Source organism: Anser brachyrhynchus (genome assembly GCF_964034855.1).
Source record: "Anser brachyrhynchus genome assembly, chromosome: 22".
NCBI classification, from domain to species: Eukaryota; Metazoa; Chordata; class Aves; order Anseriformes; family Anatidae; genus Anser; species Anser brachyrhynchus.
In genome coordinates, this window is record NC_137715.1 from 5,473,667 (window position 1) to 5,501,582 (window position 27,916).

Consider the following 27,916-nt stretch of genomic DNA (forward strand, 5'->3'; position numbering starts at 1 on the left):
TCGGCTTCTCTTCCACCTCTCGTGTGAAGTGCTCCAAAAGTGCTGGATTACAGCCTGAGCCTTAGTGAGAAACAGAAATTGCAGTGCTTTTCAAAGGGCTCTGCTCAAACTGACGTCTCCCTCGAGCTCCGGAGGGCTGGGTGTCCAAAAGGGAAGGCTGCCCGTTCTCCAGCTGACTCTTCCCAAAAAACAGCCAGCGAAGGCCAGCCACCGTGCCCAGGGACGTGCAGCACAGCGATGCTCCTTGCCCACCTACCTACTCCCCTCGCCCGGGGCCGGTAGGTGCCGTTTCAACCTCAGCTTTGCTTCTTCAACCTCAGCTTTGCTTCTTCGTTGGGACGCACGGAGAGACAAATTTTGGCTTTCCCCAAGTGAAAGGAGAAAAAAAAAAAAAAAAAGGAAGAAAATAGGTGGGGAAGGAAATTTTATTTCCAAGCTTCTAAAAGGATCTTACAAACCACAGAGAGTAAAAAAATGCAAAACTATATATATATATTATATATATATATATAATTGACAGGGTCCTTTTAAGCAATTCTTCACATTATTCTAATGGTGATAGGCGATACCACTTAACCATATATGCAATTTTCCTGCAATCCTGATCACTGCCGACAGCTGACAAAATTATTCTCGTACAAAATTTCCCCTATATCGTACAGACTTCTTTGCTTGAAGGTAGAGAAGGAGGAGAGAGAAGGAAATTAATCAAGGAAAAAATAAAAAGAAAAATCTCTTTAAAAAAGTGTTCCTGGATAGGGCTGGGTGAAAGCCATGGGCTGTGACAGAGCACGGAGAACCCCACGCTGTGCCAGCCCCGCTGAGCCCAGGGCTCTGTGCGATGCCCTAAATGAGCCCAATCCTGCCCAGCTGCACCTCTTGCCCTCAGCACCGCTCTTCCCCCACTCCATCCCACCAAACCTGACCTCAGCTTTTCCTTTGGGACTTCCCACCAGCGGGAGGAGTCGCAGAGGACGCGCAGCGCAGCATCCCCTGCGAGCCCAGGTGCTGGAGGAGCTCAACGCCTGCTGGGGCCAGGGATGGGGACGGACTCATGCTCAGCTCTCCAGGATCCGGCACCCACATCAGGAAAGAAAACCGACAGCTCCAAGCCAGAAAGGACCTCAGGAAATGAATGTGGACAAAGCCAAGACCGAGAACCGGACCCGGGGCAGCTCCAGGCTCTCTCTCGCCCTGAAATGTCGTGGCGGCTTTTGGACGTTGCCAAAAAGTAAACAAAACGAAAGGATCCCTTGTTCCCCTGTCCCACCCCCCAACAGTTTCTTAAACACTTAATGTCCAGCTTAAGTGAAATCAACAGATTTTAAAATCGACACAGGTGTCAAAAATGAGAGTAACACAACTTAGCTAGTTCCCCTCGTCTTCACAACAAAAAAACGTGAGCCTTCGAGGCAGAGGGCTACGTGAAAACGCCTTTTTATGGGGGTTCTGCCGCCTTGCTTCAGAGGTTATGGGGGCTCTTCCGTTCCCAGCAGGGACCCCCCTGCAGGGCCTGAGCACCTCTCGCTGCCTCCGGGCACCCTCTGTCCCGACCCCAGTGCCGGGGGTGCTGCTGCAGGAGCAGGACGGCTCAGCCCCGGGGCACGCGCGCTCCTTATTGCACAGCTCGACAGCGAGCAGGGGGCTCAGCCATGCAGCGCCTTCCTCCTCCTCACCTACACCTTACACGTAAAACAGGCAACCACACACACCCCAGCCAGCTGTGTGAAAGAACGTATATATTCAGCACGCACTCAATACAGTATAGCAAAAAAAGCTATCGTTTCCTTAAAAAAAAAACAAAACAAAAAAAAAAAAAAACAAAACCTCCAAAATTACCACCAAAAAAATTCCGAATTGGTGCCCACCCTACATCCCTTACGCTCGTCCTCCTGGCCCGAACAAGCAAAACCAGCCCTGCGCTGTCCCTGCCCTGCAAGGAAGGGTGGTGAGCGGGTGGGCGCGGGGGACGCAGGGCAGCTCCAGCTCTCGGCGCCCGGCCCCGAGCCTTTTCTTTATTTTTTGCTCCCTCCTCCACGCGCTTTGCAGTCGGGCAGAAACTGGCCAAATCTCTCGGGGGATCCGAGTGCCGAGCGGCTCGGGGAGCGGGGCCGCCAACCAGCGCTGCGCCTAACCAACGGGAGGATGCTTGGGGCTTCCAGTTCTCTGATCTGCTCAAAACCTGGGGTGCCGCAGATGCTCCCGCCGGGGAGGTTTGCTCTGTGCTAACCAGGACAGGGACCAACGGAGCAGCGAGCAGGGCAGGATTGTGCCACCGGCCCGCGGGAAGCAGCAGCGGCTGCCTCGCCGTGGCCGGATGCAGCCCGAGGGATGCAGCGGGGAGGAGAAGGGCTCGCATCGCTGAGCTGCTGGGGTTGGGGCGGGGGTGTCCTTGCTGGGGTCACCGCGACGTCTCTGCTGCCGGAGGTGGGAGATGAGGACGAGGAGGGGGAGAGGACCGGTGGGGTCGTGGGGCTGGCCCTCCTCACGCGTGGGAAGGGGAGGTAGATTGGCTTTGGAGACCTCTTGCCCAGGAGGATGTCTTCTCAGACACCAGCTCATTTTCTGGGGGGAGCGAGCCCACCGCAGGGCCCTGAACGCCCGCGCTTGCCTTCTCCCAAGGGGAAGGTGTCTCGGAGCCTGTTCAGGGAAAGCTCTTGAAGCAGGGGGCAACTTTCCCCTAAACATTTTAGCCCTGAAACCGCCTCCGTGGCTGCTGCAGATGAACATCCAGCAGCCAAGGACGAGCCCAGAGGTGGCGGCAGTGACCCTTGGGACACCCCGACCCCAGCCCCTCTCCTTGCCCCGCTGCTGCCCCTGCCGTGCTCGCCCTGGGGATAGCCTGTGTGATGCTCTCCATCCCCCCCTCCCCGTCCCCCCGTCCCCAGCGTCCCCCCTGCCGTTAGTCTTGCTGCTCGTTCATCTCCATGTCTGACACCAGGATGTTCTTCTCGGCGGCTTCGCTGGGGTTGGAGGTGGTGCGGCTGTAGCGGGCGCTCTCGAAGGCGCCTCGCTCCGAGCTCTTCCGCCGCTTGTACAGGTAGATGGCGATGCCCAGCAGGGCGCACAGCACCAGCGTTGACAGCACCACCACCGCGATGGCCGTCGTGTTCTCCGGCAGAGCTGCAGGGAGGGAGAAAGGCCGGTGAAATGCAGGCTGCCATTTCCCTATGTCCTGCCCGAGCCCCAGCCTGGCACACGAAGAGCTTCAGGTGGCGGCTCTCCGGATGGGTGGGTTGATAGGATGGGTCAGGGAGGAACAGAACTGTAGCATTTTGGAGATGTCGTGCCCATGGCAGAGTTCCCGGAGCAGGACAGCCTCTCTGGGCTGTTCCTGATGTGCATTCACATCGGGAATGTGAAATCCTGGGCTGGATCTTTAGGATCCGCTGCTGTCTGGGCTGGGTCTTTAGGATCGCACCAGAAGATGTGGCACCTTCTGGACAAGCCCCTCCAGAAGGGGCAGGAAGTGGAGCCCCACCAAGGGCTGGCCAGATATTTCTCCACAGAGGAGGACTGAAAGCTGCCCGGAGATGGGATTTCCCACCCACAAACACCATTCCTCTTGTTATTCATGCAGTTTGGGCTGCAGCACGGCCCCACAGGACCAGGTCATGCTCCCGCTGCTGGGCTCAGCTGGAAGTGACGTTGCTGACGGTGCCACTCACCTGCCCTGGAAAAGCTGCTCTCCTCCACTGCAAAGGCAACACAGAGAAGTGACTACATGGCCACGACACCCTCCCCTCTTCCCACCATCCCACTGGGACCACTGGTGCAGACCTCACCACCACCACCCTGCACTGGGATTCCCCAAAACGTGACTAACCCTGCCAGCAGGACAGAGCCCTGCCCCGCAGCACTGTGCCCAGACCCCTGGCTCACCCCACACCAGCCCAGGCTCCGCAGGGGGGTCCTTACCTCGGGGGATCTTGCAGATGACCCCCATGGTGACGTTGGTGCAGGAGCCCAGGCGCCAGACGCCGTTGCTGCTCTGGATCCAGTAGCAGCTGTTCTGGCTCAGCATGCTGGGCCCCGTGTCGTGCTGGCCCCAGTTAGAGTAGTTCACGGCGGTGTTGTCGTGCCAAACCAAGGTGCCTCCTGAGAAGTGGAAGAACTGGGTCTGGGGAGGCCGAAGGGGATGCCCTGTCTGTGCCCCGGTTCTGAAAGCAGGGGGAGGCGTGAGGGGGCGACGGGGAGGACCCACAAAGCCAGGGGAGGACACGTGGCACATCCCGCACAGCCTGAGACGCTGGTGCTCGTGGTCACACTGTGGCACGACCCCCCCCTCCCAGCTGGTGCAACCACTGAGGGCTTTCTCTGCTCCCTGCAGACCTGGTGGGAATCCATGGGGTTGCCCAGGGAGGGTCTAAAACCTCCCTCCTTCCTTTGTACCTTTGGGGTTGAACGTCATGCCCAGCCAGGCACCCTTGGATGGGCCCTCGTAGGCCTGGAGATGCTCCCACACGAAGACGTTCTCCGTCTCGTCCTGGATGGACAACACCGTGCCACCAACTGCGGAAGAAAGGGGGGTGAGAGGGAAGCCCAGGGCCTGGAGGACGGAGCCTGGGAGCAGCGGCAATGGCGAGGACAAAGCCGAGGAACCGCTGCTGGCCGTGAACCTCGTGGTGCACGGGGAGCCCCAACGCAAAGCAGCGCTGGGGAGAGACGAGGGCTGACCAGGGCTGGCCTGGTACAGGGCCGGGGCCTCCATTCTAGGGTGTTGTGCTGCACCCAGGGGCAACCTGGGGACCTCCCTTCTCCCGCAGCCCCCTCCTACCTTTCTGGCACCTCCGCATGGCGTCCTTCTGCCCCAGGGTGATCTCCATGTGGAAGGTGTAGCAGTGGTCCCGGAAGGGGATCCACGACGAGTCCTCCAGCGACTTGGGGCAGCTGCCGCTGTAGCTCCACTTGTGCGCGCGGGTGGCACCTGGGGGGGGACACACAATGTGTTCGGGTGGGGGGCACGGGGTGCTGGGGGTCCCACAGCACGTCGGAGCACCCTGGGCCACCCAGCCCCACAGTGACAGGGCTGGAGCTCCTGCAGAAGGCCCTGGTGGGACGCCACCTCCAACAGCACACAGCTCCCGCTGTGGGGCCCGCAGAGCCCCCCCGGCCGCCCCCCTCGCACCTGACCGGAGCTGGCAGATGCCGCCCTGCAGCTTGGTGTCACAGCCGGCCGTGCGCCAGCTCCCGTCCGCGTCCATGTAGGAGCAGCCGGCGACCTGCTGGGGCTCCCCGTCCTGCCAGTTGGCGTAGAAGAGGTTCTCCTCCGTCAGCCACGAGTAGCTCCGGCCTCCCTGCGGAGCCAAGGGGAGAGGCTGGGGGGCTGCTGCGACCCCCCCCCCATGGCCCCCAACCCGGGGGTGCCGGCCCCATTCCCTCACCTCGTTGTTGGCCAGCCCGATCCAGAGCGGGGCCCGCAGGCTGCTGACGGCCTGGGTGAGGAAGGCCTGGCTGTAGGGGTCGGGGATGGTGGCCAGGGTGGCGTTGAGGGTCTCGCAGAGCAGCAGGGCCTCGTGCCACCTGAGGGGTTTCTGCAGGATGCGGTAAGTGCTGTTGTGGTAAAAGAGGGTGCCGGTGGGCGAGGGGGGGTACGGCGTCCGCGCGGGGCTCAGGAACGGGTCTGGGGGAGTAAAGAGACACGGTCAGAGGATGCTCCTGCATGTCGGGGGGTCGCCTCCTCGCCAAGCTGGGGTGTCCACGAGGCAGCGCCGTGCGTGCATGGGACACGTGCACCTGGCTGGGGAGTCCATGTCCCCGGGGGGGCTGCTCGGTGGCGAGGCGCCGTCCCCACCTCGGGGCCGTCCACCAGGATGCACATCCCTGTGGGACTCAGGCTGATGTGTGCAGGGGGTGTCCCACAAACCATGGGGGCCAGGTGCTCCTCCCAAGTTGAGCCCGTCCTCCTGCCCCCTCCCACTGCCCCATGCTCCCCCCAAGCTGACCCCATCACCCCGAGCTCCCTGGCTGTGGCACCCCCACGCTGTGGGGTGCTGGGGTGAGGCTGGCAGCCCCCAGCTCCGCTCAGTGGGGCCCTGTCACCCCCACACCCCCCCTACCTATGCTCCGCTGGCAGATGTAGCCGTGCTTCTCCTCCACGCAGCTCCGGTCGTCCCAGCGCCCCGTGAAGTGTGGGGGGGAGCCGTGCCACACCACCACGCAGTTGGTCTGCACAGCCAAGCCCCAAGATCAGCACTGCCCCCAGCCTGTGTCCCATCCTACACCACCCCCCCGGCCCAGGGACCCCCACGCTGCAGATCCTGCGCTGCCCTCGGAGAGCCACCCCAGCACCCTACAACCTTCAGCCCCACAACCTTCAGCCCACCACCAGTGGGACACCATGCTGAGGCCTTCTCAGGGTGGCAGGTGCCTCAAGCGCTCTCCTTCCCAGGGCAGGGCGATGCTATGGGGCAGGGCGATGCTATGGGGCAGGGCGTGGGGTAGCAGGGGGGTGCTCACCGGCTTGTCACTGGGGCTGGAGGCGCTGCACCCCGAGGGCTCGCCAGGCGCCCAGCTCACGTGCCGCAGCGGCTCGCCCTCCACCCACTGGAACTCCTTCTTGGCGTCGTGGAGGCCGATCCAGAGGTCGAAGGAGATGTTCGGCAGCATGGACGTTATGAAAGCTGCGAGGGATGGCGAGGTGCTGAGGGCCACCCCCAGCAGCCGTGGGGCTGGTGGCAGTGGTGGTGGCCGGGGGGGACCTACCCTGCTCCAGTGGGTTGGAGATGGTGGCCAGCACGGCGCCCTGGTTCTCGCATGCCTGCTTCGCCTCCGGCCACTTCACGATCTCGGCTTTGTCGCGGCCGTTGAAGCTGAAACACTGCACGGGCACCGGGGGCATGGGATGGTCTGGGGGTGCTCCCGCCCCACAGCCCTCGCTCCCGGCCCCAGAGCCCACAATCTCCCCCCTGCACCTTCCCCAGCCCTATCCTGCCCCGATGGTCCTCTTCCCAGGGTCCGTCCCCATTCCACCCCGCCGTACCTTGCTGAGGAAGGGGATCCAGCCATGGGGACAGCCCCCGCTTGTGGGAGCAGGCATCGGTGGCGGGGAGGGCTTCACGGCGGTGGCATTGCTCCGCTTGCAGATGTAGGGCAGTGCCGTCAGGCACTTCTGGTCCCCCCAGTCCTCTGCGGGGACAGGCAGGCCAATGACGCCCCCATCGCATCGGGACAAGGTGCCTCAGCCCCGCCTGCAGCCCCCTGCCCCTCCGGTGCCGCTGGACCCGGCCCCTCACCTCTGCTGGCCGTCATGTAGACGCACTTCTTGTCCTTGTTGATGGGACGCGGCTTGCCGGGTGCCCAGGAGACGAAGTTGAGGAGGGACCCATCGGACCACCTGGGAAAGCACGAGGCTGGGCAGTGACTTGGTGAATGCTACGAGCTGGCCGCAATGGGACAAGTCCCATGCCCGAACTGGGCACGTGCCCCACCACTGCCCTCTCCTGGGTGAGGAACCAGCAGCCTCCGTCCCAGCATCTCAGAAGCACCAGCCCAGGACAGGCCCAACCTGAGCCGCAGGCGCTGAGCCGTGGTGCTCTCCGCGCTGGGACTGGTGGCATGGGGACACACAGGGACACGGGGGGCTCAGCCTGGCCCTGACTTACTTGAACCTCCCGTCGTTCTCGTAGGTGTGCAGCCCGATCCACCAGTGCTGCTCCTGGCCCCTGGAGAACTGCAGGACCAGAGCAGAGATGTCAGTGCCTGGAGGGCCCCGTGCATCTCCCTGGGGACAGCCACGGCCACTTGGGGCATGGGGCAGGACAGCGGGGGCTGCGCAGCCCTCCTGCAGCTGGCAATGCTCTGGGAATGCCCCGTGGTGGCTTCTTGGTGGTGACAAGCTTCACGATGGAAACACTGAGCACCAAACCCAGCCACCAGCTTGGAGCCAGGCTGTCCCCGGATAACATCCTTCCGGCAAAGGACGGAAGCCGTGCCAGGAGGGGCTGCAGTGGGCACGGAGCAGCGCCGGGAGGCAGCACCCAGCCGAGCACACCTGCGCCCGGGGAGGCCACCGCCACCTCTTACCTTCTTCAGGTTCTGGCCCAGGAAGCGCAGCTCGGCCTCGCCGTGCACCGACACCAGCTCTGCCTGGAACCAGCTGCAGATGCGCTGCGCCTGCACCCACGTCGAGTGGTGCTCGAAGAACTTGTACTCGGCCTCCTGGTACTTCACCCACTCTTTGCTGCCTGCAGGCGGGGACCCAGCACCATGCTGCAGCGACCCCCCCACTGCTGCCACTGCGTCCCCGTCCCTTTATCCCTTTGCCCTGCACCGGTTTGGCCTCTGGGCTCCTCCCTGCGAGCGCAGGGGGCCAGCGTCCAGCCGGGGGCCTGATCCTGCCGTGCATTTGCAGGCAGCGCTTTCCCCTTGCTGCTCAGCTTGGGTCGGGGGGACCGACCCCATGGAGCATCCACCACGGAGGTGAGGGCAGGTTTGGGGCTGGAGCTGGCAGCACCTCTGTGCTCTGCCTGGCAAGGGGATGCCCTGCAGTGCCACGGCCGTGGGGACACCTCGGTTCCTGTCCCACCTCCCATCCCTCCTACGATCCTACGCAGGGTCCCTTCTCCTCCGGATAACGCTGCCCCTTCCCGGTGCCCTGCAGCGACCGCAGCTCGCTTTGTGCTTGCTATGGATGGGAGATGCCTGGGGAGGACGGCGCGTCCCAGACAGACACACGGCCGCGGGCAGCCGCTAACGCACCTTGGGTCGTGATCTCCGGCTCCTTCACATCAGCGCCTGGGAGAAGGAAAGGAGAGGCCGTGAGCGGGATGTGGGGCTGGGATGCTCCACACCAACACCACCTGCTCCAAGCGTGCATGGTGCAGAGATGCCCCCAATCCCTCCAGGGCTGGCAGGAGCTCCCTTCACCTCCCCAGCCACCAAATTAGGGCTCATCCTGCCACAAAAGCACAGCTTGCAGAGGAGAGGCATCCCCGCAGGCTCCACCAACCCTCCCCTCCTCCCGCACAACCCCCTGCTCCACAAAGATGCTCCGACGCGGTTCCTGCTCCCTGGCCCCCACGTAGCTGCAATCCCTGACCTTGCCCGGCGGTACCTTTGGGCAGTTTGCAGATCCAGTCCAGCTGGGCTTCGCACTGCATCGGCATCCACTGCAGGGACGCCAGGTCCAGCACCGCGCAGTTCCGGATGTCGTCGTCGTCGTAGTTGCTGCGGTCAAAGTTGTGGTAGAAGAACTGGGGGGCCGAGAGAGACAGGCGGGGTTGGGGCTCCCGCGCTGCGTTTCCACCAGCGCTGGATTTGTCCCCTGCACCCCAAATGCCAACCGGGGCAGTACATTGCCGAAATCCCCCCGGGGCAGCTCTAATTGCTGCCTGCGGCGCTGCTGCTGAGCTTCAGCTTTGCACCAGGTGGGTGCTGGGTGCTCAGCACCCAAGCAGGGGGTGCCCTGTGCCGACTCACCCCCAGCCCGTCGCTCCACCGCCAGCTCCGGTCCCCCGCGGGGTCCCGCCGGTTGAGGCCGATCCAGAACCAGTGCTGCTCGTGGATCTCCGGCTCTGACTCGCTATGGGAGCCGGGGAGAAGCGGTGAGAACATGCCCAACCTCCAAAACAGAGGTTTTTATATTTGTACATTGATATATATTTATATTTTGGCCTTTTTTTGCTTGTTTTTTGGAGCCTGCCATCCCCATGACACCTAAAGGCAAGACCCCAGATAACAGGCTCCCTGGTGCATGCAGGCTCAGGGCTGGAACAGTTTTAAATCCGAATCCCTCCCCAAATTTCAAGCACTTTTATCACATAGAAGGTGCGATGGCCCCAAACAATGCATTTTCTGCACACACGGTGGCACAGAGCCCCGGGCGCTGGCCAGCCCCACCGCTGGGTCCCCATCCCCGCGGATTCACGCCGAGCACATTCACGCAGCGGGATGCACTGGCCCCTCACCCAAAAATCTTGTTGAGGGTGTTGGCGACGAAGTGCTCCTCCTCGTAGCTGCCCAGGCTGAGCAGCTGAGCCCCCAGCTCCCGGCAGAACTCCTGCGCCGCGATCCACGTCTTCTTCTCTTGCAGCTTGTCAAAATTAAACACCTGGCGAGGGAGGAGCAGGGGGGCTCAGCCCCAGGACCCCACTCAGAGACCCACGATCTGGGCGAGGAGCTGAGCACCATCCCCACCCCGCAGCCAGCAGCTCCCCAGCGCTGCCAGCCCCTAACCAACCCGCAGCGGGCTCCGGGCTGCCTTTTGCACGCACCCAAGCCCCAACGCACGCTCCTAGGATGGGAGGGCACGGCTGGGGCTCGCCGCCTCCCCCGGCACCCCCTCACCTTGTAGCAGTGCCGCAGCTTGGGGTCCGCGCTCCATCCGGGGGGGCAGGCGCCGGTGAGGCTGGGCGTGGGGTAGGGGCTGGGCAGCTCGGGGTTCACCGGCGTGCCCAGGTTCTGCCGGCAGATGTACTTGGCCTTGAAGGTGCTGCAGTTCTTCACCTCCCACAGCCCCATGGAGCTGCCGGTGGCCAGGGCCACGCAGCCGCCCTTATTGTAACCTGGAGCCAGCCTCGGGGTCACTGCCGGTCCCCTCCCTGGGGCAGAGCCAGCAGGGAAGGGGATGTCCCCGTCCCACATCCCACCCGCCGCCATCCCCTTACCGGGCTGGTCGCGGTTCCAGTGGGTGTACATGACCTCGTCGCCGCTCAGCCAGCGGAAAGCGCCCGTCTCGTTGATGTCCTGCAGCGCTGTCCAGAAATACTCGCCGTCCCAGCCGTAGATGAGGCTGCTGACGTACGCCTGCTCGAACCTGTGGGGCAGAAGCCAGGAGCTGAGCCCCCTCGCCCTGCCCAGCCCTCGCTCCCATCCCACACAAAACCCTGCCGTGGGGCAAACCCCATCCTTGGGCTGCTGGCTCCCGGGGCGCGGCGCCGACCTGTTGGTGATGGTGACCAGCGTGGAGCCGTAGTCGGAGCACAGCTTGCGGGCGTCGCTGTAGGTGACGCGGTCCTCGCCCAGCCAGAAGCAGGAGGGGCTGTGCCACTTCCAGCCCTGGGGACAGGAGACAGCAGACATCAGTCACCCGGTCACCGCAGCGCCGGTCTCCGCGCCTCCTCCAGGAAACCACCCCAAAGGCAGGGGCTGAGCTCCCCGCTGCGGGAGACGTGGGATGGGAGCAAGGTCCCACGTCCCCTGCTGCCACCTCCGCCTTTTCCTGGGAGGTCTCCTGCCCCCGGCCGACCCGGCATGACCCGGCTCTGCTCCAGAGCTCTCGCAAAGGAGAAGGCTGCGAGGAAAACAAACACCCAGGGCAGCTTCAAAGCAGCAGAAATCGCTCTCCCCGCCAGCGTTCGGCCCCGCCGGGGTGCGGGGAGGGGAGCACAATCCTCTGCTTATGCGGCGGGGCCAAACGGAGAGCGAGTCCCACCGCAGCCTGCTTTAATCGCTCGCCTTGTTGATGTTGGAGCCTCTCCGGAGCCGGAGACACAATAGCGCCTGTTTTCTGCCAGAGCAGTGAGCGGGGCGGCAGCGCGGGGAGGGACGCGGGGGCTCAGCTGCGCTGGGAGAGGGGATGCGCACGGGGTGGGAGAGCAAAGGGTGGGAAGGGTGAAGGGGCTCGGCCGGGCAGGTAGGTGGCCCCAGCTCAGAGACCCTCCTGATACAGTAGGAAGCATCGCTGGGGTTTTATCTGTGTCCCCAGTGACACCGGGGGACACGTGCCATCAGCACAGCGGGGACGGAAGCAGAGGGAGGGATGCAGGAGGGTGCCTGTGGGAGGAAAATGACTCCAAATCCCATTTTTGTCCCGAGTTCCTTTCCCCAACGTTAGCAAAGCCAAGCATGGCCCCTCTGTAAGGCCGTTCCAAAACTAAAGGGTTCGTGCTCTAACTGCGTGTGGTCAGGAGCCGGCAGGGCTGAGCGTGGTGGCACGGCGCCACCAGCACCTCCTCCCCAGCTCCCGCTGACACCGGGGGTCCTCCTGCTCCGGTGCCACCAAACCTGGCCTGGCGTGCCAGCCCGCCTAGCTGCCACCACGTCCCCGAGCCCCCGCAGATGCCAACCACCTGCCGGGGACGGAGGAAAGGTCTGGGCGAAGCCGCCCGCGCAGCCCGGCAGCACCTCGAGGCCTGTTTGCCAGGCTGGGCACGAGCGAGCGCTGCCGGGCTCCCTGCGCGAAGGCAGAGAGGCACAAAAGCCCCTTCCAGCAGGCGTGGGAGCTGAGCGGCCTCGTCCCCGCCAAGCTGGGGAAACTGAGGCAGGGCGCAGCTGGCTGAGATGCTGGGGTGGCACAGCCCTCGGTGGCTGTGTCCGAAATGCCCACGTCCCAACAGATGTGGGGAGACCAAGAGCACAAGTTTTGCAGCGAGAACGGTGTCAGTAAGGGCCAGGAAGTGTCGGCCCCGTCCCGACAATGGTAGCACCATGTTACCCTGCAGGAGCCCTGAGCTTTGTGCATCTCAAAGCCAAGGTGCTCCCTTTACCCTGAATCCGTCGGGTGCAGCCTGATGCCAGCCCAGAGAGATGCCAGGAGCCCAGGGCCACGGGGTGAAGGTGACCAGCACCAATGCACCAGGTTCCTCCATCCCCTCCCATCCCATCCCATCCCATCCCGTCCCATCCCGCTCCTGCATGGAGCCGCTTTGCTGCAGCATTTTGGCACACCGAGAGGCAAGGCGAGCAAGCAGGAAAAAAATAAAAATAAAACTTCCTTGCTGGAAACTCGTGCCAGACCAAGGGGGAGGATCTTGGACAATGGAGGCATTTTTTTGCCCCAGTTTCTTCCCATGGCCTCATACAACCCCGGAAGCAGGGGCTCAGCACCCCCAGGCACAGACCTGCAGCTCTGGGTGTGCCAAGGGTGCCTCGGGGCTGTAGTTTGGGAATTGCAAGGAATTGGCCAAGAAAGCAGAGCCCCGCGTCCCCCTCACCTTTCGGCACCCGTGGTCATCCTCCTCTTTCTCCTGGCTCACCCGGCCGGGCTTTTTGCAGATAGAGGGCAGGGTCTGGTTGCAGGGGCTGTCGTTCCACCTCCCTTCCTGGAAAGGGTGGAGAAGAGCAGGATCGAGCCCAGCTGACAGCCCGGGGAATTTCCCAGCTCAATCCATGCTCCACAGATTTCCCTTCCCTGCGGCAGCCCCCAGGGCTGTGCTGGATCCTTCCCCTCCCAACAGCTGGGACGAGCCAGGTTCAACCCAGTCTCCCCCGGGTGCCCCATCCCCATCCCTATGGGGATGCTGCGGGGGTGCAGGATCTGTCCCCTGCCCCGTGCCCTCACCGGTCCCCAGATGGTCACGCAGTCCTCCAGGCTGTCGCGGAAGTTGTTGGGCTCGAAGGGGTGCCAGTAGGTGAACCTCACGGGCGTCCCGTCCGACCACTCGAAGTTCATCTGCAGCTTGAGGTCGTTTAGGCCAATCCAGAGCTCCTCCACGTCTGCCAGAACAGGAGGCAAAATCCCTTCTGCCTGGCTGAAATCTTGCAGAAACCCTCCCAAAAAGGCTGCAAAACACCTCCCGAAACCCTTGCCCGGCAGGGGCTGCAGGGCTCAGCCCCATGCCATCAGGAGGGGCAAGGATGCTCTCTCCCCACAAAGGGGCAAACAGAACTAAATTTGTCAGCAATTTTTGGTTTTCCCCCTATTTCTGCACTAATCGAAGAGGACTAGTGATGGGGCCATGTTATTTTCACCCTGGTGCTGCAGGCTCCTGGGAATGGCTTTTACGTCTGCTGGATGGAGAATGTGCCTGAGCAACCCACTGCTTCCCAGCCTGGGGTCTCCACACTGTTCACAGCCACTAATTAATATTAATTTTCCATTACATAGAAGTGGCCTTGCATGGCTGCAGAGCTTGGACAGGCGCTGTCCTGCCCAAAGCCACACAGGGCACCGGCGTGGGAGCTGGGACCAGAGCCCGGACCCGCACCACGTACATCGATGCCCTCTGTGTCACAGCACGATGCATCTCTCTGAGCGTGAAGGCTCCTGGACTCCATGTTTGGCTCTCCCAAATACCCCAAGAGCAAACCTACAAGCTCTGGTGCTGCAAAATGCAAAATTTAAAGGATGCCAGCGTTCCCCTGGGCAGGACCAGGGCTCCTCGTACCTTGCTTGATCTGCTTGGTGACGAACTCGAGCTCGGAGAGGGTGTGGATGCTGACCAGGTCCCCCCCGCTCCGCAGGCAGGTCTTCTTCGCGTCCTGCCAGCTCTTCTTCTCTCCCACCAGGCGGTAGCAGTTGGACTGGAAGGATTGCCAGCTGGGCTCGCAGTCCACCTTCACCTCTGACCACGAGTCTGGCAGGAGAAGAGCAGCTGAGGGCTCCCGTCCCGCTCCCCAACCCTCTCCTCTGCGGGGCACCGCGGTCCCACGGGGCTGCTCGAGCGCTCAGAGAGCGCCTTGTGCTCTGGACAAGAGGCCAAGGTGTGGGAAAGCTACGGCCAAAACCAAGCAAGGTGCAAGCAACGGTAGCTTTAGAGCTCTGGAAACAACCCCAAATCCCTTCTGTTTGCGCAGATTCGATGCAAGAGCAGAGCCCGGAGATCTGGGAAAGCACCGGAGAGCTCCCGTGTCGCTTGATCCCTCTCCTAACGCCCAACCTGTGACTGCACCGAGCACTGAGGTGGTGCTGCTCTGGGATTTTCCAAACCTGTTCCCACCCTGGGACACCCTGAACACCTCCACCAGCTGCCCTGGCACATGGGCAGTGTCCTCCGGCCGCATCAGAGCCGGGATGTGGCAGGGAAGCAGGGCTCTCTGCCTGGATTTACTCCCTGGGGAGCGTGGGGCGATGTTCAGCCTCCCCGCCAGGGTGCTCAGCCTCCCCGCTCACCCGTCAGGAAGGGGTCGGCGGTGGCGTTGGGCTTCTTCTTGCAGACGTAGGGGAGGGCGATGCCGCAGTCGCGGTTCTGCCACCCTCCAGACGACTCGGTGCGGATCACGCCGCAGTTCTCCTCGCTGGGGTTGTCGGGCTGGTCTGGAAAAGGGGCCAAGGGGGGGGGGGACAGGGTGCTGGGGGGCTTGCAGGGTGGGTGCAGCTGTCCCCAGCCCTCCTCCCGGGGTTTCTCTGTCCCCACGAGTGCCTCGGGGTGATGGCACTGGGCACGACCAGGGCACGCCTTGCAGTGGGTCCCTCTGCCCCCTGAGCATCCCCTTGGGGCTAGAGATGGACGCGGGTAAATTAACGCCACCCGTGTCCTCCGCCACGCGCCAGCACCGAGCTGCCCCTCAGTGGCAGGCAGTGCCCCTCGGCACAAGGACGCTCAGCCCAGGACACCCGGTCCCCTGGGCAGCCCGGGCCACCTCCCCGCTACCTGCCCGTCCCCTGCCCCACACCGCGTGCCCTGCCCCACTGCAGCCCCCCGGCCGCACGCAGCCCCCCGGCTCACCGCTCTCCCAGTTGAGGTACTTGAGCGGCGAGTTGTCCGACCACTGCCAGCCCCCGTTGATGTCCAGGTCATTGAGCCCGATCCAGAGCGTGGAGCTGTACCCCGTCAGCAGCCCTGGGGCCAAGGCAGAGAGAGGGGCAGGATCAGTCCCCCAGCTCCAGCAAGGCCAAGCTCAACCCCAGCCCGAAACCATCCCCAGAACACCCGGCCAGGACACAGAGCCCAGCCTGGGGCCACTGATAGCCACGGGGCCACCAGCTCTGCCCCGGGTGGCGAGGACATGGGCGCAGCCAGCGTCTGGGTGCCATCACCGTTGATGTAGGTCTGCTCGTGGATCTCGGTGATGCTGAGCAGGTTGGCTCCCTGCTGCTCGCAGCTGTTCCAAGCCTCCCGCCACGACAGCGTGGACTGGAAGTTGAACTGGTAGCAGCTGTTGGTGAGGTGGTCCTTGTCCCAAAAGGTCTCGCAATCGTTACCTACGGGGACAAGCAGCTGGTAGGGGCAAGCACCCAGCACGCTCCCCCCAAACTTCAAAAATAAAAACTCAAAAAACCCACATCCCACAAAACCCAGGTGCTGGGGAGACACTGGGGATGCTCCTGCATCACCGGGAGGAGGGCCGGGACGCGCTGCCCCCACTTACTCTTTATGGGACAGAAACCCCATCGCTCGTCCTTGCCGTAGTCCTGGGTGGTGGCGCACCAGAGGTGGCCGTCCTCCCGCCCCGTGCTGGTGCACTCGTGGAACCACTGGTTGTCGTACTTGAAGGGGATGGTGCAGGGCTTCCCGTGCGAGTTGCCCTGGATGGTGTAGATCTCTGCGGGAGAAAAGGGGCCCCCTCCTGAGGCTGCGTCCAGGGGGCAGCTGGGGGGAGGTCGGGGTGATGGGTGTGGGTTTGCCACCCCAGTGGGGGCTCCTGGGATTCCCAGATGGCCTGGTTTCAGCTGGGATAGTTCATTTTCTTCCTAGTAGCTGGGATGGGGCTGCATTGGGGATTTAGGAGGAAAGTAACGCTGATAACACCCCGATGTTTTAGCCGTCGATGAGCGGTGCTTACACTGAGCCGACAACTTCACCACTTCGGGTGCTGCCCCGCCAGTGAGGGGCTGGGGGTGCACAGGGAGCTGGGGGGGGGACAGAGCCAGGAGAGCTGACCCCAACTGGCCCACGGGATGCTCTACGCGTGGTGTTACGCTGAGCAATAAAACCAGGGGCAGCTGCCCAGGGAGGCTGCGGCTGCTCGGGGACTGGCTGGGCGTGATCCCACCCGCGGGGCTGATCCCATCGCCCTGCTCCCGCCTGGTTTTGCAGCCCCAGCAAGCCAGGGACAAGCTCCCTGGGCAGGATTTGGGGCTGCTTCCCCTCCCCTCCATTATGGGGCTGCTTTTGCTTAAGGGCTAACCCTACTGCTAACACCTCCTGGGGCTGAGCACCAAGGCAACGGGGACAAGGAGCAGGGGGCTTGAGAAGGACCCAGGGTGCGGAGTGCAAGCCTGACACCCAGCGAGGCATTACCGGAGTAGGGCACGGAGCACAGATCCTCCTCGGTGCCGTACGTCCTCCACTGCGAGCCTCGAGCCTGGTCCCCCCTGTCCAGCGAGGAATTGCCCGGGCGGGCGCCGAGGTGCTGCGAGAGCTGCTCGCCGAGGCTGCGGCAGCTCCAGCGCATGTTGACGGACTCGCGGTCGCACTCGTAGGTGGCCAAGGGGTGCAGCCCGGCCGTGGCGTTGGCCCCGTGCCATGACACCCCCAGGCACTGCATGGCCCCCACGTTGAAGAGGCGGTTGCGCGAGACCCATTTCCACTGCTGGGCCGGGGCGCTGGCGTTGCAGCCCTTGGCGAGCCGCACCAGCGAGTCCTTGGTCTCCAGGCAGCCCTGAGCGCCCGCGTTGTAGATGAGGAAGACTTTGGAGTCTGGGGGGAAAGAGAGGGGAAAAAGCATGGGGAAAGGGTTAAAGCACGGCCAGGGGGTTGTGCTCGGTTCCCTCTCCGTGCATGGCAAGTTTTGGGGTGCATCCCTGCGCACAGCACCCAGCAGGCTGCGGGACACCGTTTCCCTCTGGGTATAACCCCAACGCCTGTCCTGGGGTGATGGGTGCTCTGGGCACCCTGACAGGCATTTGCACCGAGCTGAAGCCTCCTGGCACCCCCACAAGGCACCAGCAAGCAGCTCTTGGGCATCAGAGTCAGCACAAAGAACTCGTCTGCTCCAGCAGCAGCACTGGGGCTGTTCAAATCTGAGACCCCATCAGCAGCGTCCCGAGGCAATGGTGCTCGAAACGAGCCCTGTGCCAGCACCAGAGGAGCCACACCACCAGCTCTGGCACCAGCCATCTGCTCCGGGTAAGGAAACCAGAGCAGGAAAATAAGAGCACGGCCATCATCCTCACCTGTGCCTGGGGATGTGTTAAAAAGCCGCGGAGCAATCGAGGTTTGGGAGGCAGGCGTCCCCCCGCACAGGCAGGACGTGATGGACACCGCCTACACGGAGCCGCCGCTCGCACAGGCACGGCCCCGAGTGCAAACACGCAGCCTTGTGTCGGGACCCTCGGAAACCCCAGCCCAGGTGCTGAATGCTGGCCTCCAGCACCCCCACGCCACCATCGCCACTCGCCATGGCCCGAACTTCCACCCCCCTGGCATTTTCCTGCGCCCTTCCTCGCAGGAACACACCTCCGAGGCCACCTCATTCCTTCCCACCTCAAAACCAACAAAACCCAGTAAAACCACCAGGGCTCTGCGCTGGGGCCTGGCTTCCCAGGCAGCTTTGCTCCAGCTGATGCCTCGCTTCCAAAACCTCCGCCTGCTTCTTGCCCCCACCCCCAGCGGCCAGCAGCACGTTGAGAACACTACTTTTGCTTAATTCTTTTTTTTTTTTTTTAAATCAACCAATTTTTTCGCTACAAACATCACGAGAAGTCAGAGCCTACTCATGGGCCTGGCTATATTTAGCTTCGGTTGCTTTGTGTTTTTTTTTTGCCACCATATGAATTTTTTGGCCTGAAAAGGTTTTCGTTTCCTATTCACCCAAAGCTTCCCCCTGCCCTGGCCGCGCTGCCCCAGGCGGCTCCGGCAAGCGGCTCGGCTCAGCCCGCTCTGCTGACTTGTCTCTGCGAGGAGGAAGAAATGGAGGAAGGAGGAGAAAGCGACCAGAGGGATTTTTGGTAGGCTCAGCACAAAGCTTTGTGCACCTCGACCTCGCTCCAGAGAACGGCTGGCCCCAAACACACAAAACCGGAGCCTGCTCGCGCGGAGCTCTCAGGGGGCGAGGGGGGCGCAGGCTCCGTGCGTGCACGATACCGAAAGCCAGGGACTGGAAGAAGAAGAAGCCTGTTTGCTTCTCAGAAGAGATTTTTTAAAATCCCGGCAAGTTCCCAACTAAGCAAAAGCTCTGCCGGGGCCGGGGCGCGGGCTGTGGCTGCAGCACTGTGCGGGGAGCCGAACGCCAGCCCGCCGGTGCTGGGAACAAATCCTCCACGCCGTGAGCCCCGCAGCAGCCCTAAGCAGCAGGGGTCAGCAACGGGACACCCTCCTCCGCTTGTTGCTTAACCCGGCTCTGCAAAAAGCTGCCCCAAAAATTCATAGCGGGAAGGAAAAACCCTGGGGAAGGGGTGTCGGGGTGCTCAGCACCCCACGATCTCCGCCCCCATTGCTGCCAGGTGCCGGATCCGTGCCTGTCGGGGCTGCACCCGCAGCACTGCGTGGGCTCAGAGGAAGCTGTCCAGACCCTAGGGGCAGCCTGGGGCCGGAAAAGCACAAAAAAGCTCTAAAAAGGGACAAGGTGGAGCTTGGAAATTACAGCCTAAGGCTTTGGGGCTAAAGAAAGGTCGGGACGTTACCTGCCAGCACCAGGCTCTGTCCCAGCGATGCCGCGATGGCCTCAGCGAGCTCCTGGAGGCACCAAAGCAATGCTGCAGGTGCAGCAAAAAGCTGCTCGGAGCCACGGGCCCTGGGTGTGCTGCCGAGAGCTTTCACCTGGGCGAAACAGGGAGCGAGCCCTGGCCAAGCTGCTGCCGCCTGGGGCACGGGTTTGGGTCACGAGCTCGTGCCCGGGCTCGCAAGAGGAGCGGCGAGCTTCGCTGGTGCCAGAAATCTTTGTTTTAGGGAAAAAAAAATAAATTGAAATCTCTGATTTGAAACCTTTGATTTTTTGAAATCTTTGATTTGGAAATAGAGCTGCTGGAGCTGCGTTTCCATGAAGGACAGGAGCTCTGTACAGAGGTGCGGGAGCACATCGTGCTCCGAGCACTGCAGCACGCGCTGAAAGCTCCTGCAGGAGCCCGGCGCTCTGCGGTGCTGCAGGCGGAGTGCCTGGGGCATGGGGCACGGGTGTCCGGCCAAACACCTCCTCCCACGCCGTTATCCCGCAGGATAAACCCAGCCCTCGCAGGGGTCAGCCCCGGAGGAGCGATGCTCTTGGGGTAAAACCCCAGCCTGGTCCATGCTGCAACAAAACTTGAGTGGAACTGAAGATTTCTGCAAAACACGACTTCACCAGTGCCCTTAAATCATCGTCCAACATGGACACTACAGGGACAAAACCTCTCCCGAGTCCGTGCACAAAAATCACCAGCACCACCCTCAACAGCGACGGAGCAGCTATGGGTGACTCCTTTCACCCACAGCTCCACGTGGGTGGCTCCTTTCAGAGATGCTCCGTGGGTTTTTGCACCCAATTTTGGAGATGAAAGAACTGGAGAGCAGGGCACCAGCTCGATGCTCTGCCCGGAACGGCCAAAATTGGGCCTGGGCTGGGTGCTGCCCCTGTGCCTCTTTATCCTGCATCCTCCCGGCGGGGCAGCTCAGAGCAGCCCTGCCCCGCTGCCTGCCCGCGGCATTTTCCCGTTTGTTTGTTTTCCTGCCTCTTTAAAAGCAAGCTTTTAGCCACCAGAAAGTCCAAACCAAAAGGATCTCAGCGCAGCCCTTCCCACGACGGCTTTGCCACCGCACGGCAATTAAGGAAAGCATCGCAACCTGCAATTTGGGGACGTGGGCAGCACAGGCTGAGAGGCCACGGAGGTGGCCCTGAGCGGGGCCGACGATGAACGTCGGCTCCGTGGGAGCAACCAGGGCTGGGTCTCGGCTCCAAGCCCTGGGAGCCAGGTCCCTCATAGCCCCCCCGGGGGCGCAGGTGAGGCTGAAGGCTTCCCCATTACGTGCCGGGTGGCTTGGCGAGCCCAGCCCAGCTCACGTGCTGTCCCCCTGCCGTCCCACTGGGAAGCAGCACGGCAGCCCCCAAGCCCCCTTCTCCAAACTGCTGATTTTTCGTCCTTTATCGCTGCCCAAAGCTGAGCAGTGGTCCCAAAACCCACGATGCAAAGCTGGAGGAGAAGCCGCGGGAAGCAGCAGCTCCTTCACAACAACATCCATGGGGACGTACCCAGCCCACGGGGGAGATAAGCACCGAAGAAGCTAAAACTCTGGAATAAAACCAAGAAAAAAAAGAAGAAACCCCCACTGTTCTCATCAGACACAGGAGGGTTTCACCCGGCAGCGAGAGCTCCGCACGCAGACCTACGGCCACGCAGGGCGGGAGGGAACTGCAGGCACCAAGAGAGAGACCCAGCCCCAAAATCCACCCCCCGGTGACATTTAGGGGTGCAGGACACCAAAGCTCCACCCCAGTAGGGGCACAGGAGGGCCCCAGCTCCACCTTAATTTGGGTTAGGTCTTCTGGAGGAAATCCCCCTTCCTCTGAAAAACAGGCCCAGAAAAGCCCAGCATTTCTGCACCCCAGTAGTTTGCCCAGGTTTTGCCATAGTTTGCCATCCCCTGTAGACATCCCCAAGGTTTTGGCATGGAGAAGAGTAAAAACATGGTCATGAAGAGCAATTTTTGGCCAAAGGGAGCCCAAAAAAGGAGCCCTCTAAGGGCTGGGAATGCAGCAGTGACGAACGTGGCCGTGGTACCCATAGCCCACGGCATCCCCGGGCCATAGCAGCACGCGGCTCCGAGCGCTCGAAGCCAGGCACCAGGATAAAAGAGGGGTTCTGTTGCTGCTGCTGCTGGTTTTTAAACTCCAATAAACCTCAGGGAGCAGGTCTCTTGTCACAGGGACGACAGCAAAGCTCGCGATGCAGGCGTGCAGCATCAGAACCCGCGCCCAGAGCCCGCAGCGGCGCGGCGAACACCCGCTGTTGGTTTATAGGGTGGGAGCCCCCCGGGACGAGCTCCTTACTCGGCTGCGACCCGAGGAGGCCACCTACCACCCCGCTCATTTTCCGCTGCCTCGGGGAGTGTCGGATCGGGGCCACGCAGCGTGCTCCAGGCTCCCTGCAGGCGTTAGGTCCGTTCTCCCTGCACCCGGCCCGGGATGCAGACCTAAATATAGGGCTGTGTTCCCTGGGGGATGCTGCCCGTGGGCAGGCCAAGCGACTTAACCCGCTTGTGGAAGGGGACAAGCCCCAGCATCAGCCCTCCATGCCTAGCACCTGGATTTTCCCCCCCAAATTTCCCCCAGCTCGGCTCCGGGCTCCAGCAATGGGCTGGGGAGGAGAGCCCTGACGCACGTCCCCATAAACGGGGTCCAGCAATTGGCTGAAAAGTAACACTTTTTTCAACACTAATAAACATAATAATAATAAACACTGATAATCATGCACAATTTTTTCCTTCCTTGCTTCTCCAGCATCGTCCCTCACACTAACACCCCAACTTGGGCCACCAGTACCCGTTAACCTCCACTTTAGCAAAACAAGGCGTGTTTGCACGGCAAGGATCACACTCCGGGTGCCCCAAAGAAATATCTACTTTTTTTAAATGGACAAGACGTTTGAAATGAAGCTTTTCTTCTATTTGCTCATCCCATGCTCACAGAGGGTGCGGGGGTTAATGGGGCCATTTTGCAGAGCACAGAGTTGCTGTGCTGGGATTCACACGGAGAGCACAGAAGCTCTCCATCTCCCCGTTCCCATTTTCATCTCCATCCCGCAGACATGCCGGTTTACAGGGAACATCCCATTTGTGTCCCTGTTGTGACGGCATAAGGCACAACGCAGCTCTGAGCTCTCCCTGGGACTGGGACACGAGAAGCGTCGTGTTTGAAAAGCGCCTCGTGCCCCCTGCAAGCACCCAAACCTCCCCTCCCGGGCTCGAGAGTTCGCTCAAGAATCTGCAAGTCAACCCACTAATCATTTGCTAACCCTTAATTATTTAAAGATGGGTCCTTTAAGAAAAAGAGCATCTGTGTGGGTCTCTTTTGGGCTCCAAGCAATCTGAAGAATGAGAAAAATGTGATGTTCCGCGGGCTTGGCACGGTTCAAATTAATTAAAACCCTGCTCCCCGGCTGCACGTGAGGAGCAGCAGCAGGAATCCTGCGGCTCGCCAGAGCAGCCCTCGGAGCAGAGCGCGGCCGCCACGCGTGCGCCCGTGTCGCCACCCCAAAATCGTCGCTGGCTGCACGCAACAAACCCGACCTGAGCAGCACCCGCTGGCCTCCGCCAGCACCCGCAGGATACCGGAGCTGGGGTCTCCTGCCATGGGTTTGTAAAAGCTGATCCCACCGGCGGCGATTCCAGCCATCAGCAGCCATTTGCTTTGATTTCACGGCTCATTTTACCCCCGGGAAATCTTGAATTGGAAGGACTGCACAAGGAGCTGCGAGGCCAAGCTACGTTATAACGGCTCGAGAACGTCTGCTTGTGGTTTACGGGTTAAAAGAAGATTGAAGCTGCACATAGGAAGGCGCGGGGCAAGTCGGGGTCACCCCAAATGCCGATCCCAACCCTCGCCACGGGAGCCAGCCCAGGATGGGGGCAGCACCTTCACGTGGAGCACACGGGAAATATCCCCGGGCATCGCATGGCCCTGGGTGGCTTCGGGGGCAGGGGGCAGCTTTGCATTGAGGAATAAATCTCGTTTGCTTGTCATTCTTTTAGTTCTTGCGCAAGCAATCCCCTCTTCTGCCTGCCTCTTCCTCTCGGCCCGGCTGCCTGCTGAGGCTGCAGGCGAGCTCCCGGCTTCCCCCGGCCCAGCACCAGGCTGCGGGGCTTTTACCCAAAATCCGACAGCGCCGTTCCCCCTTCCTGCTCCCAAGTAATCCCAGTTATCATTTCTCGGAGCCACATTTGCCGTGCAATAAGCTATTTCCATTGCAAAGAGGAAAACGGGGGGAATTTCACGCGAAGCCTGCCGTGTTTATTTTAAAGGCTGTAAATTCTTCCCTGGGTCCCTTCCGTCCCCTCCCCACCCTGCGAAGCCGCCGTGGCAGCCCCTGCCTTCAGCCACAGGCGCTCGGCCCCATGCAGGGGAGCTGCGCGGTTTGGCTGGGCGGAGAAGTTTTCCCAAAATTTACATTTTTTTTTTTTTTTCAGCCTTTCCCGGTGCAATGGGGAGGCTCCGCACTGGCAGGAGAAAAGCGATGCCATCAGCGAGGTCCCCGAGGCTCCCGCCAAGGACCTGGATGCTGAGAGCATCCTTCCAAAAAGAGCTCACCATGGGGACATCAGGGATTGATCCCCAAACCCAAGCAAGGATCCTTCCCCAGCTGCAAACAGCCCGGCACTGGAGACCTCAGCGTCTGCCTGCACGCGGCAGGCACCCGGGACGTGGCAGCTCCGTCAGCGCCGTCCCCTGTCCCCATCCCAGGTCCCAGCTGGGGGAAGATGCTGGGGAGGGCAGCAGAAAAACAGGGAATAGGGTGGAGGGAAATGAATGAGCATGGAGAGACCCCAGAGAAAATGAGCATGGAGGGACAGAGAGGTGCAGAAAGGCAAACGGCACCCGCAGGCTCTGCGGGGCTCCCTGGAGGACCGGCAAAAGCCCTTAAATCCCATCGCCTATAGAATAAATAATAATAAACGGCGTTCCCAGCCCCGCAGCAGCCGCGCACCCCAGTCCAGCCAGCAGCGAAACCTGGGCTGGGGGAGCTCAAAGCCTCCTTGTTCCTCCCCGGCCCCGACGCGGGACCGCCGCTCGCCGCCGCGCTCCCACCTCGCCGCGCTCCCACCGACCGCAGGGACAGAGGTGCCTCTGTCCTCGGCGTCACGCAGGCGAGGGGAACGCGCCAGACCTGGCTCCTTCCAGCGGCAAAGCGGCCGGGATCGGGCCCGACGGGTAGCCGAGCCCCGCAGAAATCAAGCAGCCCCCCCCCAAGCGCTGCAAAAGGAGGGATTTGCGACCTCGAGAAAAGGCGTTTGTGGGGGCGAGAGGAGGTGGAATGGGAATTTGGCTCAGGGGAGTTCATCGGAGATGGTCCCCACGCAGCAGCAAAGCCTCTACCGAGCGCCCCAGCACTACGAGGATTTCTTCCCCGTCGCCCCGTCCCTCCCCCAGTTTTTAGGCCGTTTCTCCCAGCCGGGCCTCCGCTTACGCTCCTGGGCCAGATCCTGCCCTCGGCATGGGGCTGCCTCCGAAGGCTGCACCGCAAAGGGACCCAAAACCCCGCTCTGCCCCCGGCCGAGGCGGCAGCTCCCTGGCCCCCTTCCCTGTCCCCTGTCCCCGTCCCTGCTCCTTGGCTCCCGCTGGCAAACGCCACGGGGCAGAGCGGGGGGCCGGGGGGGAGGAGGGCAGCAGCGCCTCCCATCCTGCCATTTCCAAATCTGCTTTGGATTTGCTGAGCGTACGCTAATAAAACAGGCCAAGGGTTTACGTTTGTTGTTGTTCGGGCAGAAGTAGCCAATTTCGAATTTTTTTCATTTTTTTCGAAAGAAAAAGAGAGGGAAAAAAAAAAAAAAAGTTTTCTCGATAGGGACAAATTAACCGAAGGGAGCAACAAAACCGGCGCCTCGCTTCTGCCCCGCGCTGCCCCGGGATGAAGTGGCTGAAATGGCTTCGCCGGGGGGGGGCGGCCCCAGGAGCCCCCGGCCTCCGGCACATGGTGGCTTCGGAGGGCGGAAAAAAAAAAAAAAAAACCCAAGAGCCACGATTTATTGTGAAAGTCCTGCAAAAAGGGAAGCCTGCAAAGACCCACTTGGACGGGGGATTAATAATTTTAGGGGGGGGGGCGCGGTGGGAGGAGGAGGAACCCCCAAAAAACCCCTTCAGCCCCTCCCCGGGGAGACAAAAGCCCGGAGCGGGGCTGGGGGCCGCTGCCCCCCCCCGGCCCCGGAGCCCCCCCCCCGGCCCCGTCCCGGAGCCTCCCCGACCCGCCCCCCCCGGAGCCTCGGAAACTTTTCCCCCGGGCTCTCCAGGCGCTGCGTGGCCGCGGGGAGCGGGGAACTGAAGGAAAAAAAAAAAAAAAAAAAAGCCCCAAAACGGCGGCGGATCGGAAAGAAAAAAAAAAAAAAAAAGGCGGCGAAACCAAAGCCGGCGGCGGGGGCTAAAAACAAAACGCGGCGGTCCGAAAGGCGACCGGAGGGAGATGGAGTAAAAGGAGCCGAAGGGAAAGGGAAGAAAAGCGAGGGGGTGGAAAAGCCAAAAAAACCGCCCCGGAGCCCGGCGGCCCCCGCCCTCCCTCACGGCCGGGGTCCCCCCGCGCAGCGCCCCGGGGGCTGAGGGGGGAGGATTTGGGGGGGGTGGGGGGGGGAGATTTAGGGGGCTCCCCCCGAGCCTGCATCGCTCCTGGCCCCCCACCCCAAGAGCTGACGGCGGGGAGGCGCGGTCCCACCTGGGTGCGCAGCGCCGAGCACCAGCTGGAGGCCCAGGAGGCAGCCGAGGGAGGCTCGCAGGGGCCGCGGCCTCCGGGGGCGCCCCATGCCCGGAGCTGCCCCGCCGAGCTCCGCTCCGCGCCGGGGCCTCGCCGCTTCCCTCGGCCGGGGGACGGCGGAGGGGCGGGAGGAAGGAGGAGGAGGAGGAGGAGGAGGGACGCCGAAAAGAGGAGGGAAAAAAAAAAAAAAAGTTAAAAAAAATATATTAAAAAAAAAAAAAAAAGCGAAGTCGGAGGGGGGGGGAAGCCAGGGCCGGCCTCAGACACTGCGTCAGCGGGAGCCGCGCTGCCCTCGCCGGTGGGCCGGGCCCTGGAGAGCCGGGGGGGGGCTGGGGGGCCGGGGCTGGGGCTGGGAAAGGAAGGGACCCTCCCCCATGAAGGGTCACCCCCATGAAGGGACCCCCCCCACCACCACGAGAAGGGGACCCCCAGGAAGGAGGGGACCCCCCCCGGGGAGGGAGCCCCGGCCCCGCTGCACAGTGCCAGGGCTTCGGCAGCGCTTCTGGGGAGGGGGGTTTGGGGGGCACTGGGGGTTTTGGGGGAGCACTGGGGGGGTTGGGGAGCTCTGCGGAGAGGGGTTGGGGAGATCTGGAGGGTTTGGGGGGCACTGGGGGGTTCGAGGAGCTCTGGGGAGCACTGGGGTTTTGGGGACAAGGTGTCGGGAGCGGTGCCAAGGAGGTGGCGGGGAGCGGTGTGCGGTGTGTCCCATGTGGGAGCCCCCCCATGCAGGGTGCCCACTTCACCCCGAAACGTGGCTGGGGTACACGGGAAATGCTCGGGGACCCCCAGCCCCGTGCCAGGTCCCCCCCCCAGGCCCCCGCAGCACTCCGCACTCGCTTCCCGGTGTGGCATGGGGTAGGAGCATCGCACGGCGTCCCACACTGCTTGGGTTCCTGTGTCCACGAGCTGAGTACAAGGAGCTTTTGAAACCCTTTTAACCCCTTTTTAAATTTTTTATTTTTATTTTTTTAATGCCTCCCCTCCAGTGGGTGCTGCACAAGCCCCAAAAGCCGTGCAGGGGGCTGCGAAGGAAGGCGCTGCCCTCGGGAAGCCGAGCGAGGAGGTGGGAAGGGAAGGAGAAGCCCGGCTCTGCTGCGGCTCCGTTTCCTTCACACGTGGGTTTAAAACATCCAGCGACCTCTGCGTGTACCTCCGCGTGCCCCAGGCCCCCTGCGTGGGATGGCTTTGGGCAGAAAATGCTGGAAATTGGCATTTTCCCCACGTTGCAGGGCGGGCTGTGCTGCTGTAGGAGGGTTGTTGGAGCCGAGGCTCAGGGGCGCTGAGGTCTGCACGGACCTGGTGAACCAGGGCAGCTGCTTGCCTCCTGCCTGGGATCTGGCTGGAGCAACAGGTCACCTGCAGCACCCCGAGAAGATTGAACCTTGCAACGTGCTCGAAGCCGATAAAAACCCCAAATCCCGGAACGCCAGGAGGAGAAAGTCCCCGGGGGGGGGGTCTGAAGGCAGCAGCTCCCCCAGCCCTGGCTCTCCCCTGTTGCTGGAGCGATGAAGACCCTGTGCCACCAGAGCCTCACCTCCCCGAGGTCCCCGGGGATACAGGGGGAGCTCCATGGGCTGTGCCATGCGCGATTCAGGGAAGGCGATGCCTTTAACCAGGATGGCAGTGCTCCCTCGAGCCGGGCGCAGGATCTCTCCCGGTGCGGAGGGATGCTCGCGAGCCAGCGCGTTTGGTTTGGCAAATCCTGCAAAAATAAAGGGATCCGTTGTTTCCCAGCGAGGCAGGAAGGACCTGCAGAGCGGTGCCAGGAGAGGCTTTGGGGATGCAAACCCTCCTCCGGGAGGGCCCAATTAAGCACATCAGCATCTGGGCTGTTGGGCTTTTATGTTTTTTTTTTTTTTCTTAAAGCCATGGATTATTTTTTAATTGAGCCAGCACCTGGAAGAGCAGCCTGGGGGTCAGGAGAGCAGCACCTGGGTGCTCGGTCCCGTCCCTAAGCCTTGGAGACGGGATGGGGACGACTCCAGGGGTGTCACCCACCCC

At 62.1% G+C, this 27,916-nt stretch overlaps 1 protein-coding gene across 1 annotated transcript; it reads right to left on the reverse strand.

The window, feature by feature from the left end:
• Positions 1-407: 407 nt before the first annotated feature.
• Positions 408-26,055, reverse strand: MRC2 (mannose receptor C-type 2). The gene is made up of 30 exons (XM_080564862.1): positions 25,877-26,055; positions 16,845-17,243; positions 15,973-16,146; positions 15,641-15,805; positions 15,330-15,443; positions 14,774-14,917; positions 14,049-14,237; positions 13,223-13,377; positions 12,876-12,983; positions 10,883-10,998; positions 10,608-10,756; positions 10,288-10,505; positions 9,909-10,051; positions 9,421-9,523; positions 9,056-9,194; positions 8,701-8,736; positions 8,026-8,186; positions 7,605-7,672; positions 7,236-7,336; positions 6,983-7,128; positions 6,706-6,820; positions 6,460-6,623; positions 6,060-6,168; positions 5,385-5,623; positions 5,129-5,297; positions 4,778-4,927; positions 4,393-4,512; positions 3,919-4,098; positions 3,669-3,695; positions 408-3,123 (listed from the first exon to the last, which is right to left on the reverse strand). Exons 1-30 carry the CDS (start codon positions 25,962-25,964, stop codon positions 2,903-2,905), a joined length of 4,410 nt encoding a protein of 1,469 aa, XP_080420988.1. The 5' UTR covers positions 25,965-26,055; the 3' UTR covers positions 408-2,902.
• Positions 26,056-27,916: the final 1,861 nt, after the last annotated feature.

Coding starts and splice junctions, on each gene's coding strand:
- MRC2 (XM_080564862.1), bottom strand. CDS start 25,964: ATGGGGCGCCCCCGGAGGCCGCGGCCCCTGCGAGCCTCCCTCGGCTGC. Junction 15,806..15,972: donor GGGTTTCTGTCCCATAAAGA/GTAAGTGGGGGC, acceptor TTGTCCCCGTAG/GTAACGATTGCGAGACCTTT. Junction 4,099..4,392: donor CATGACGTTCAACCCCAAAG/GTACAAAGGAAG, acceptor TCCACTTCTCAG/GAGGCACCTTGGTTTGGCAC.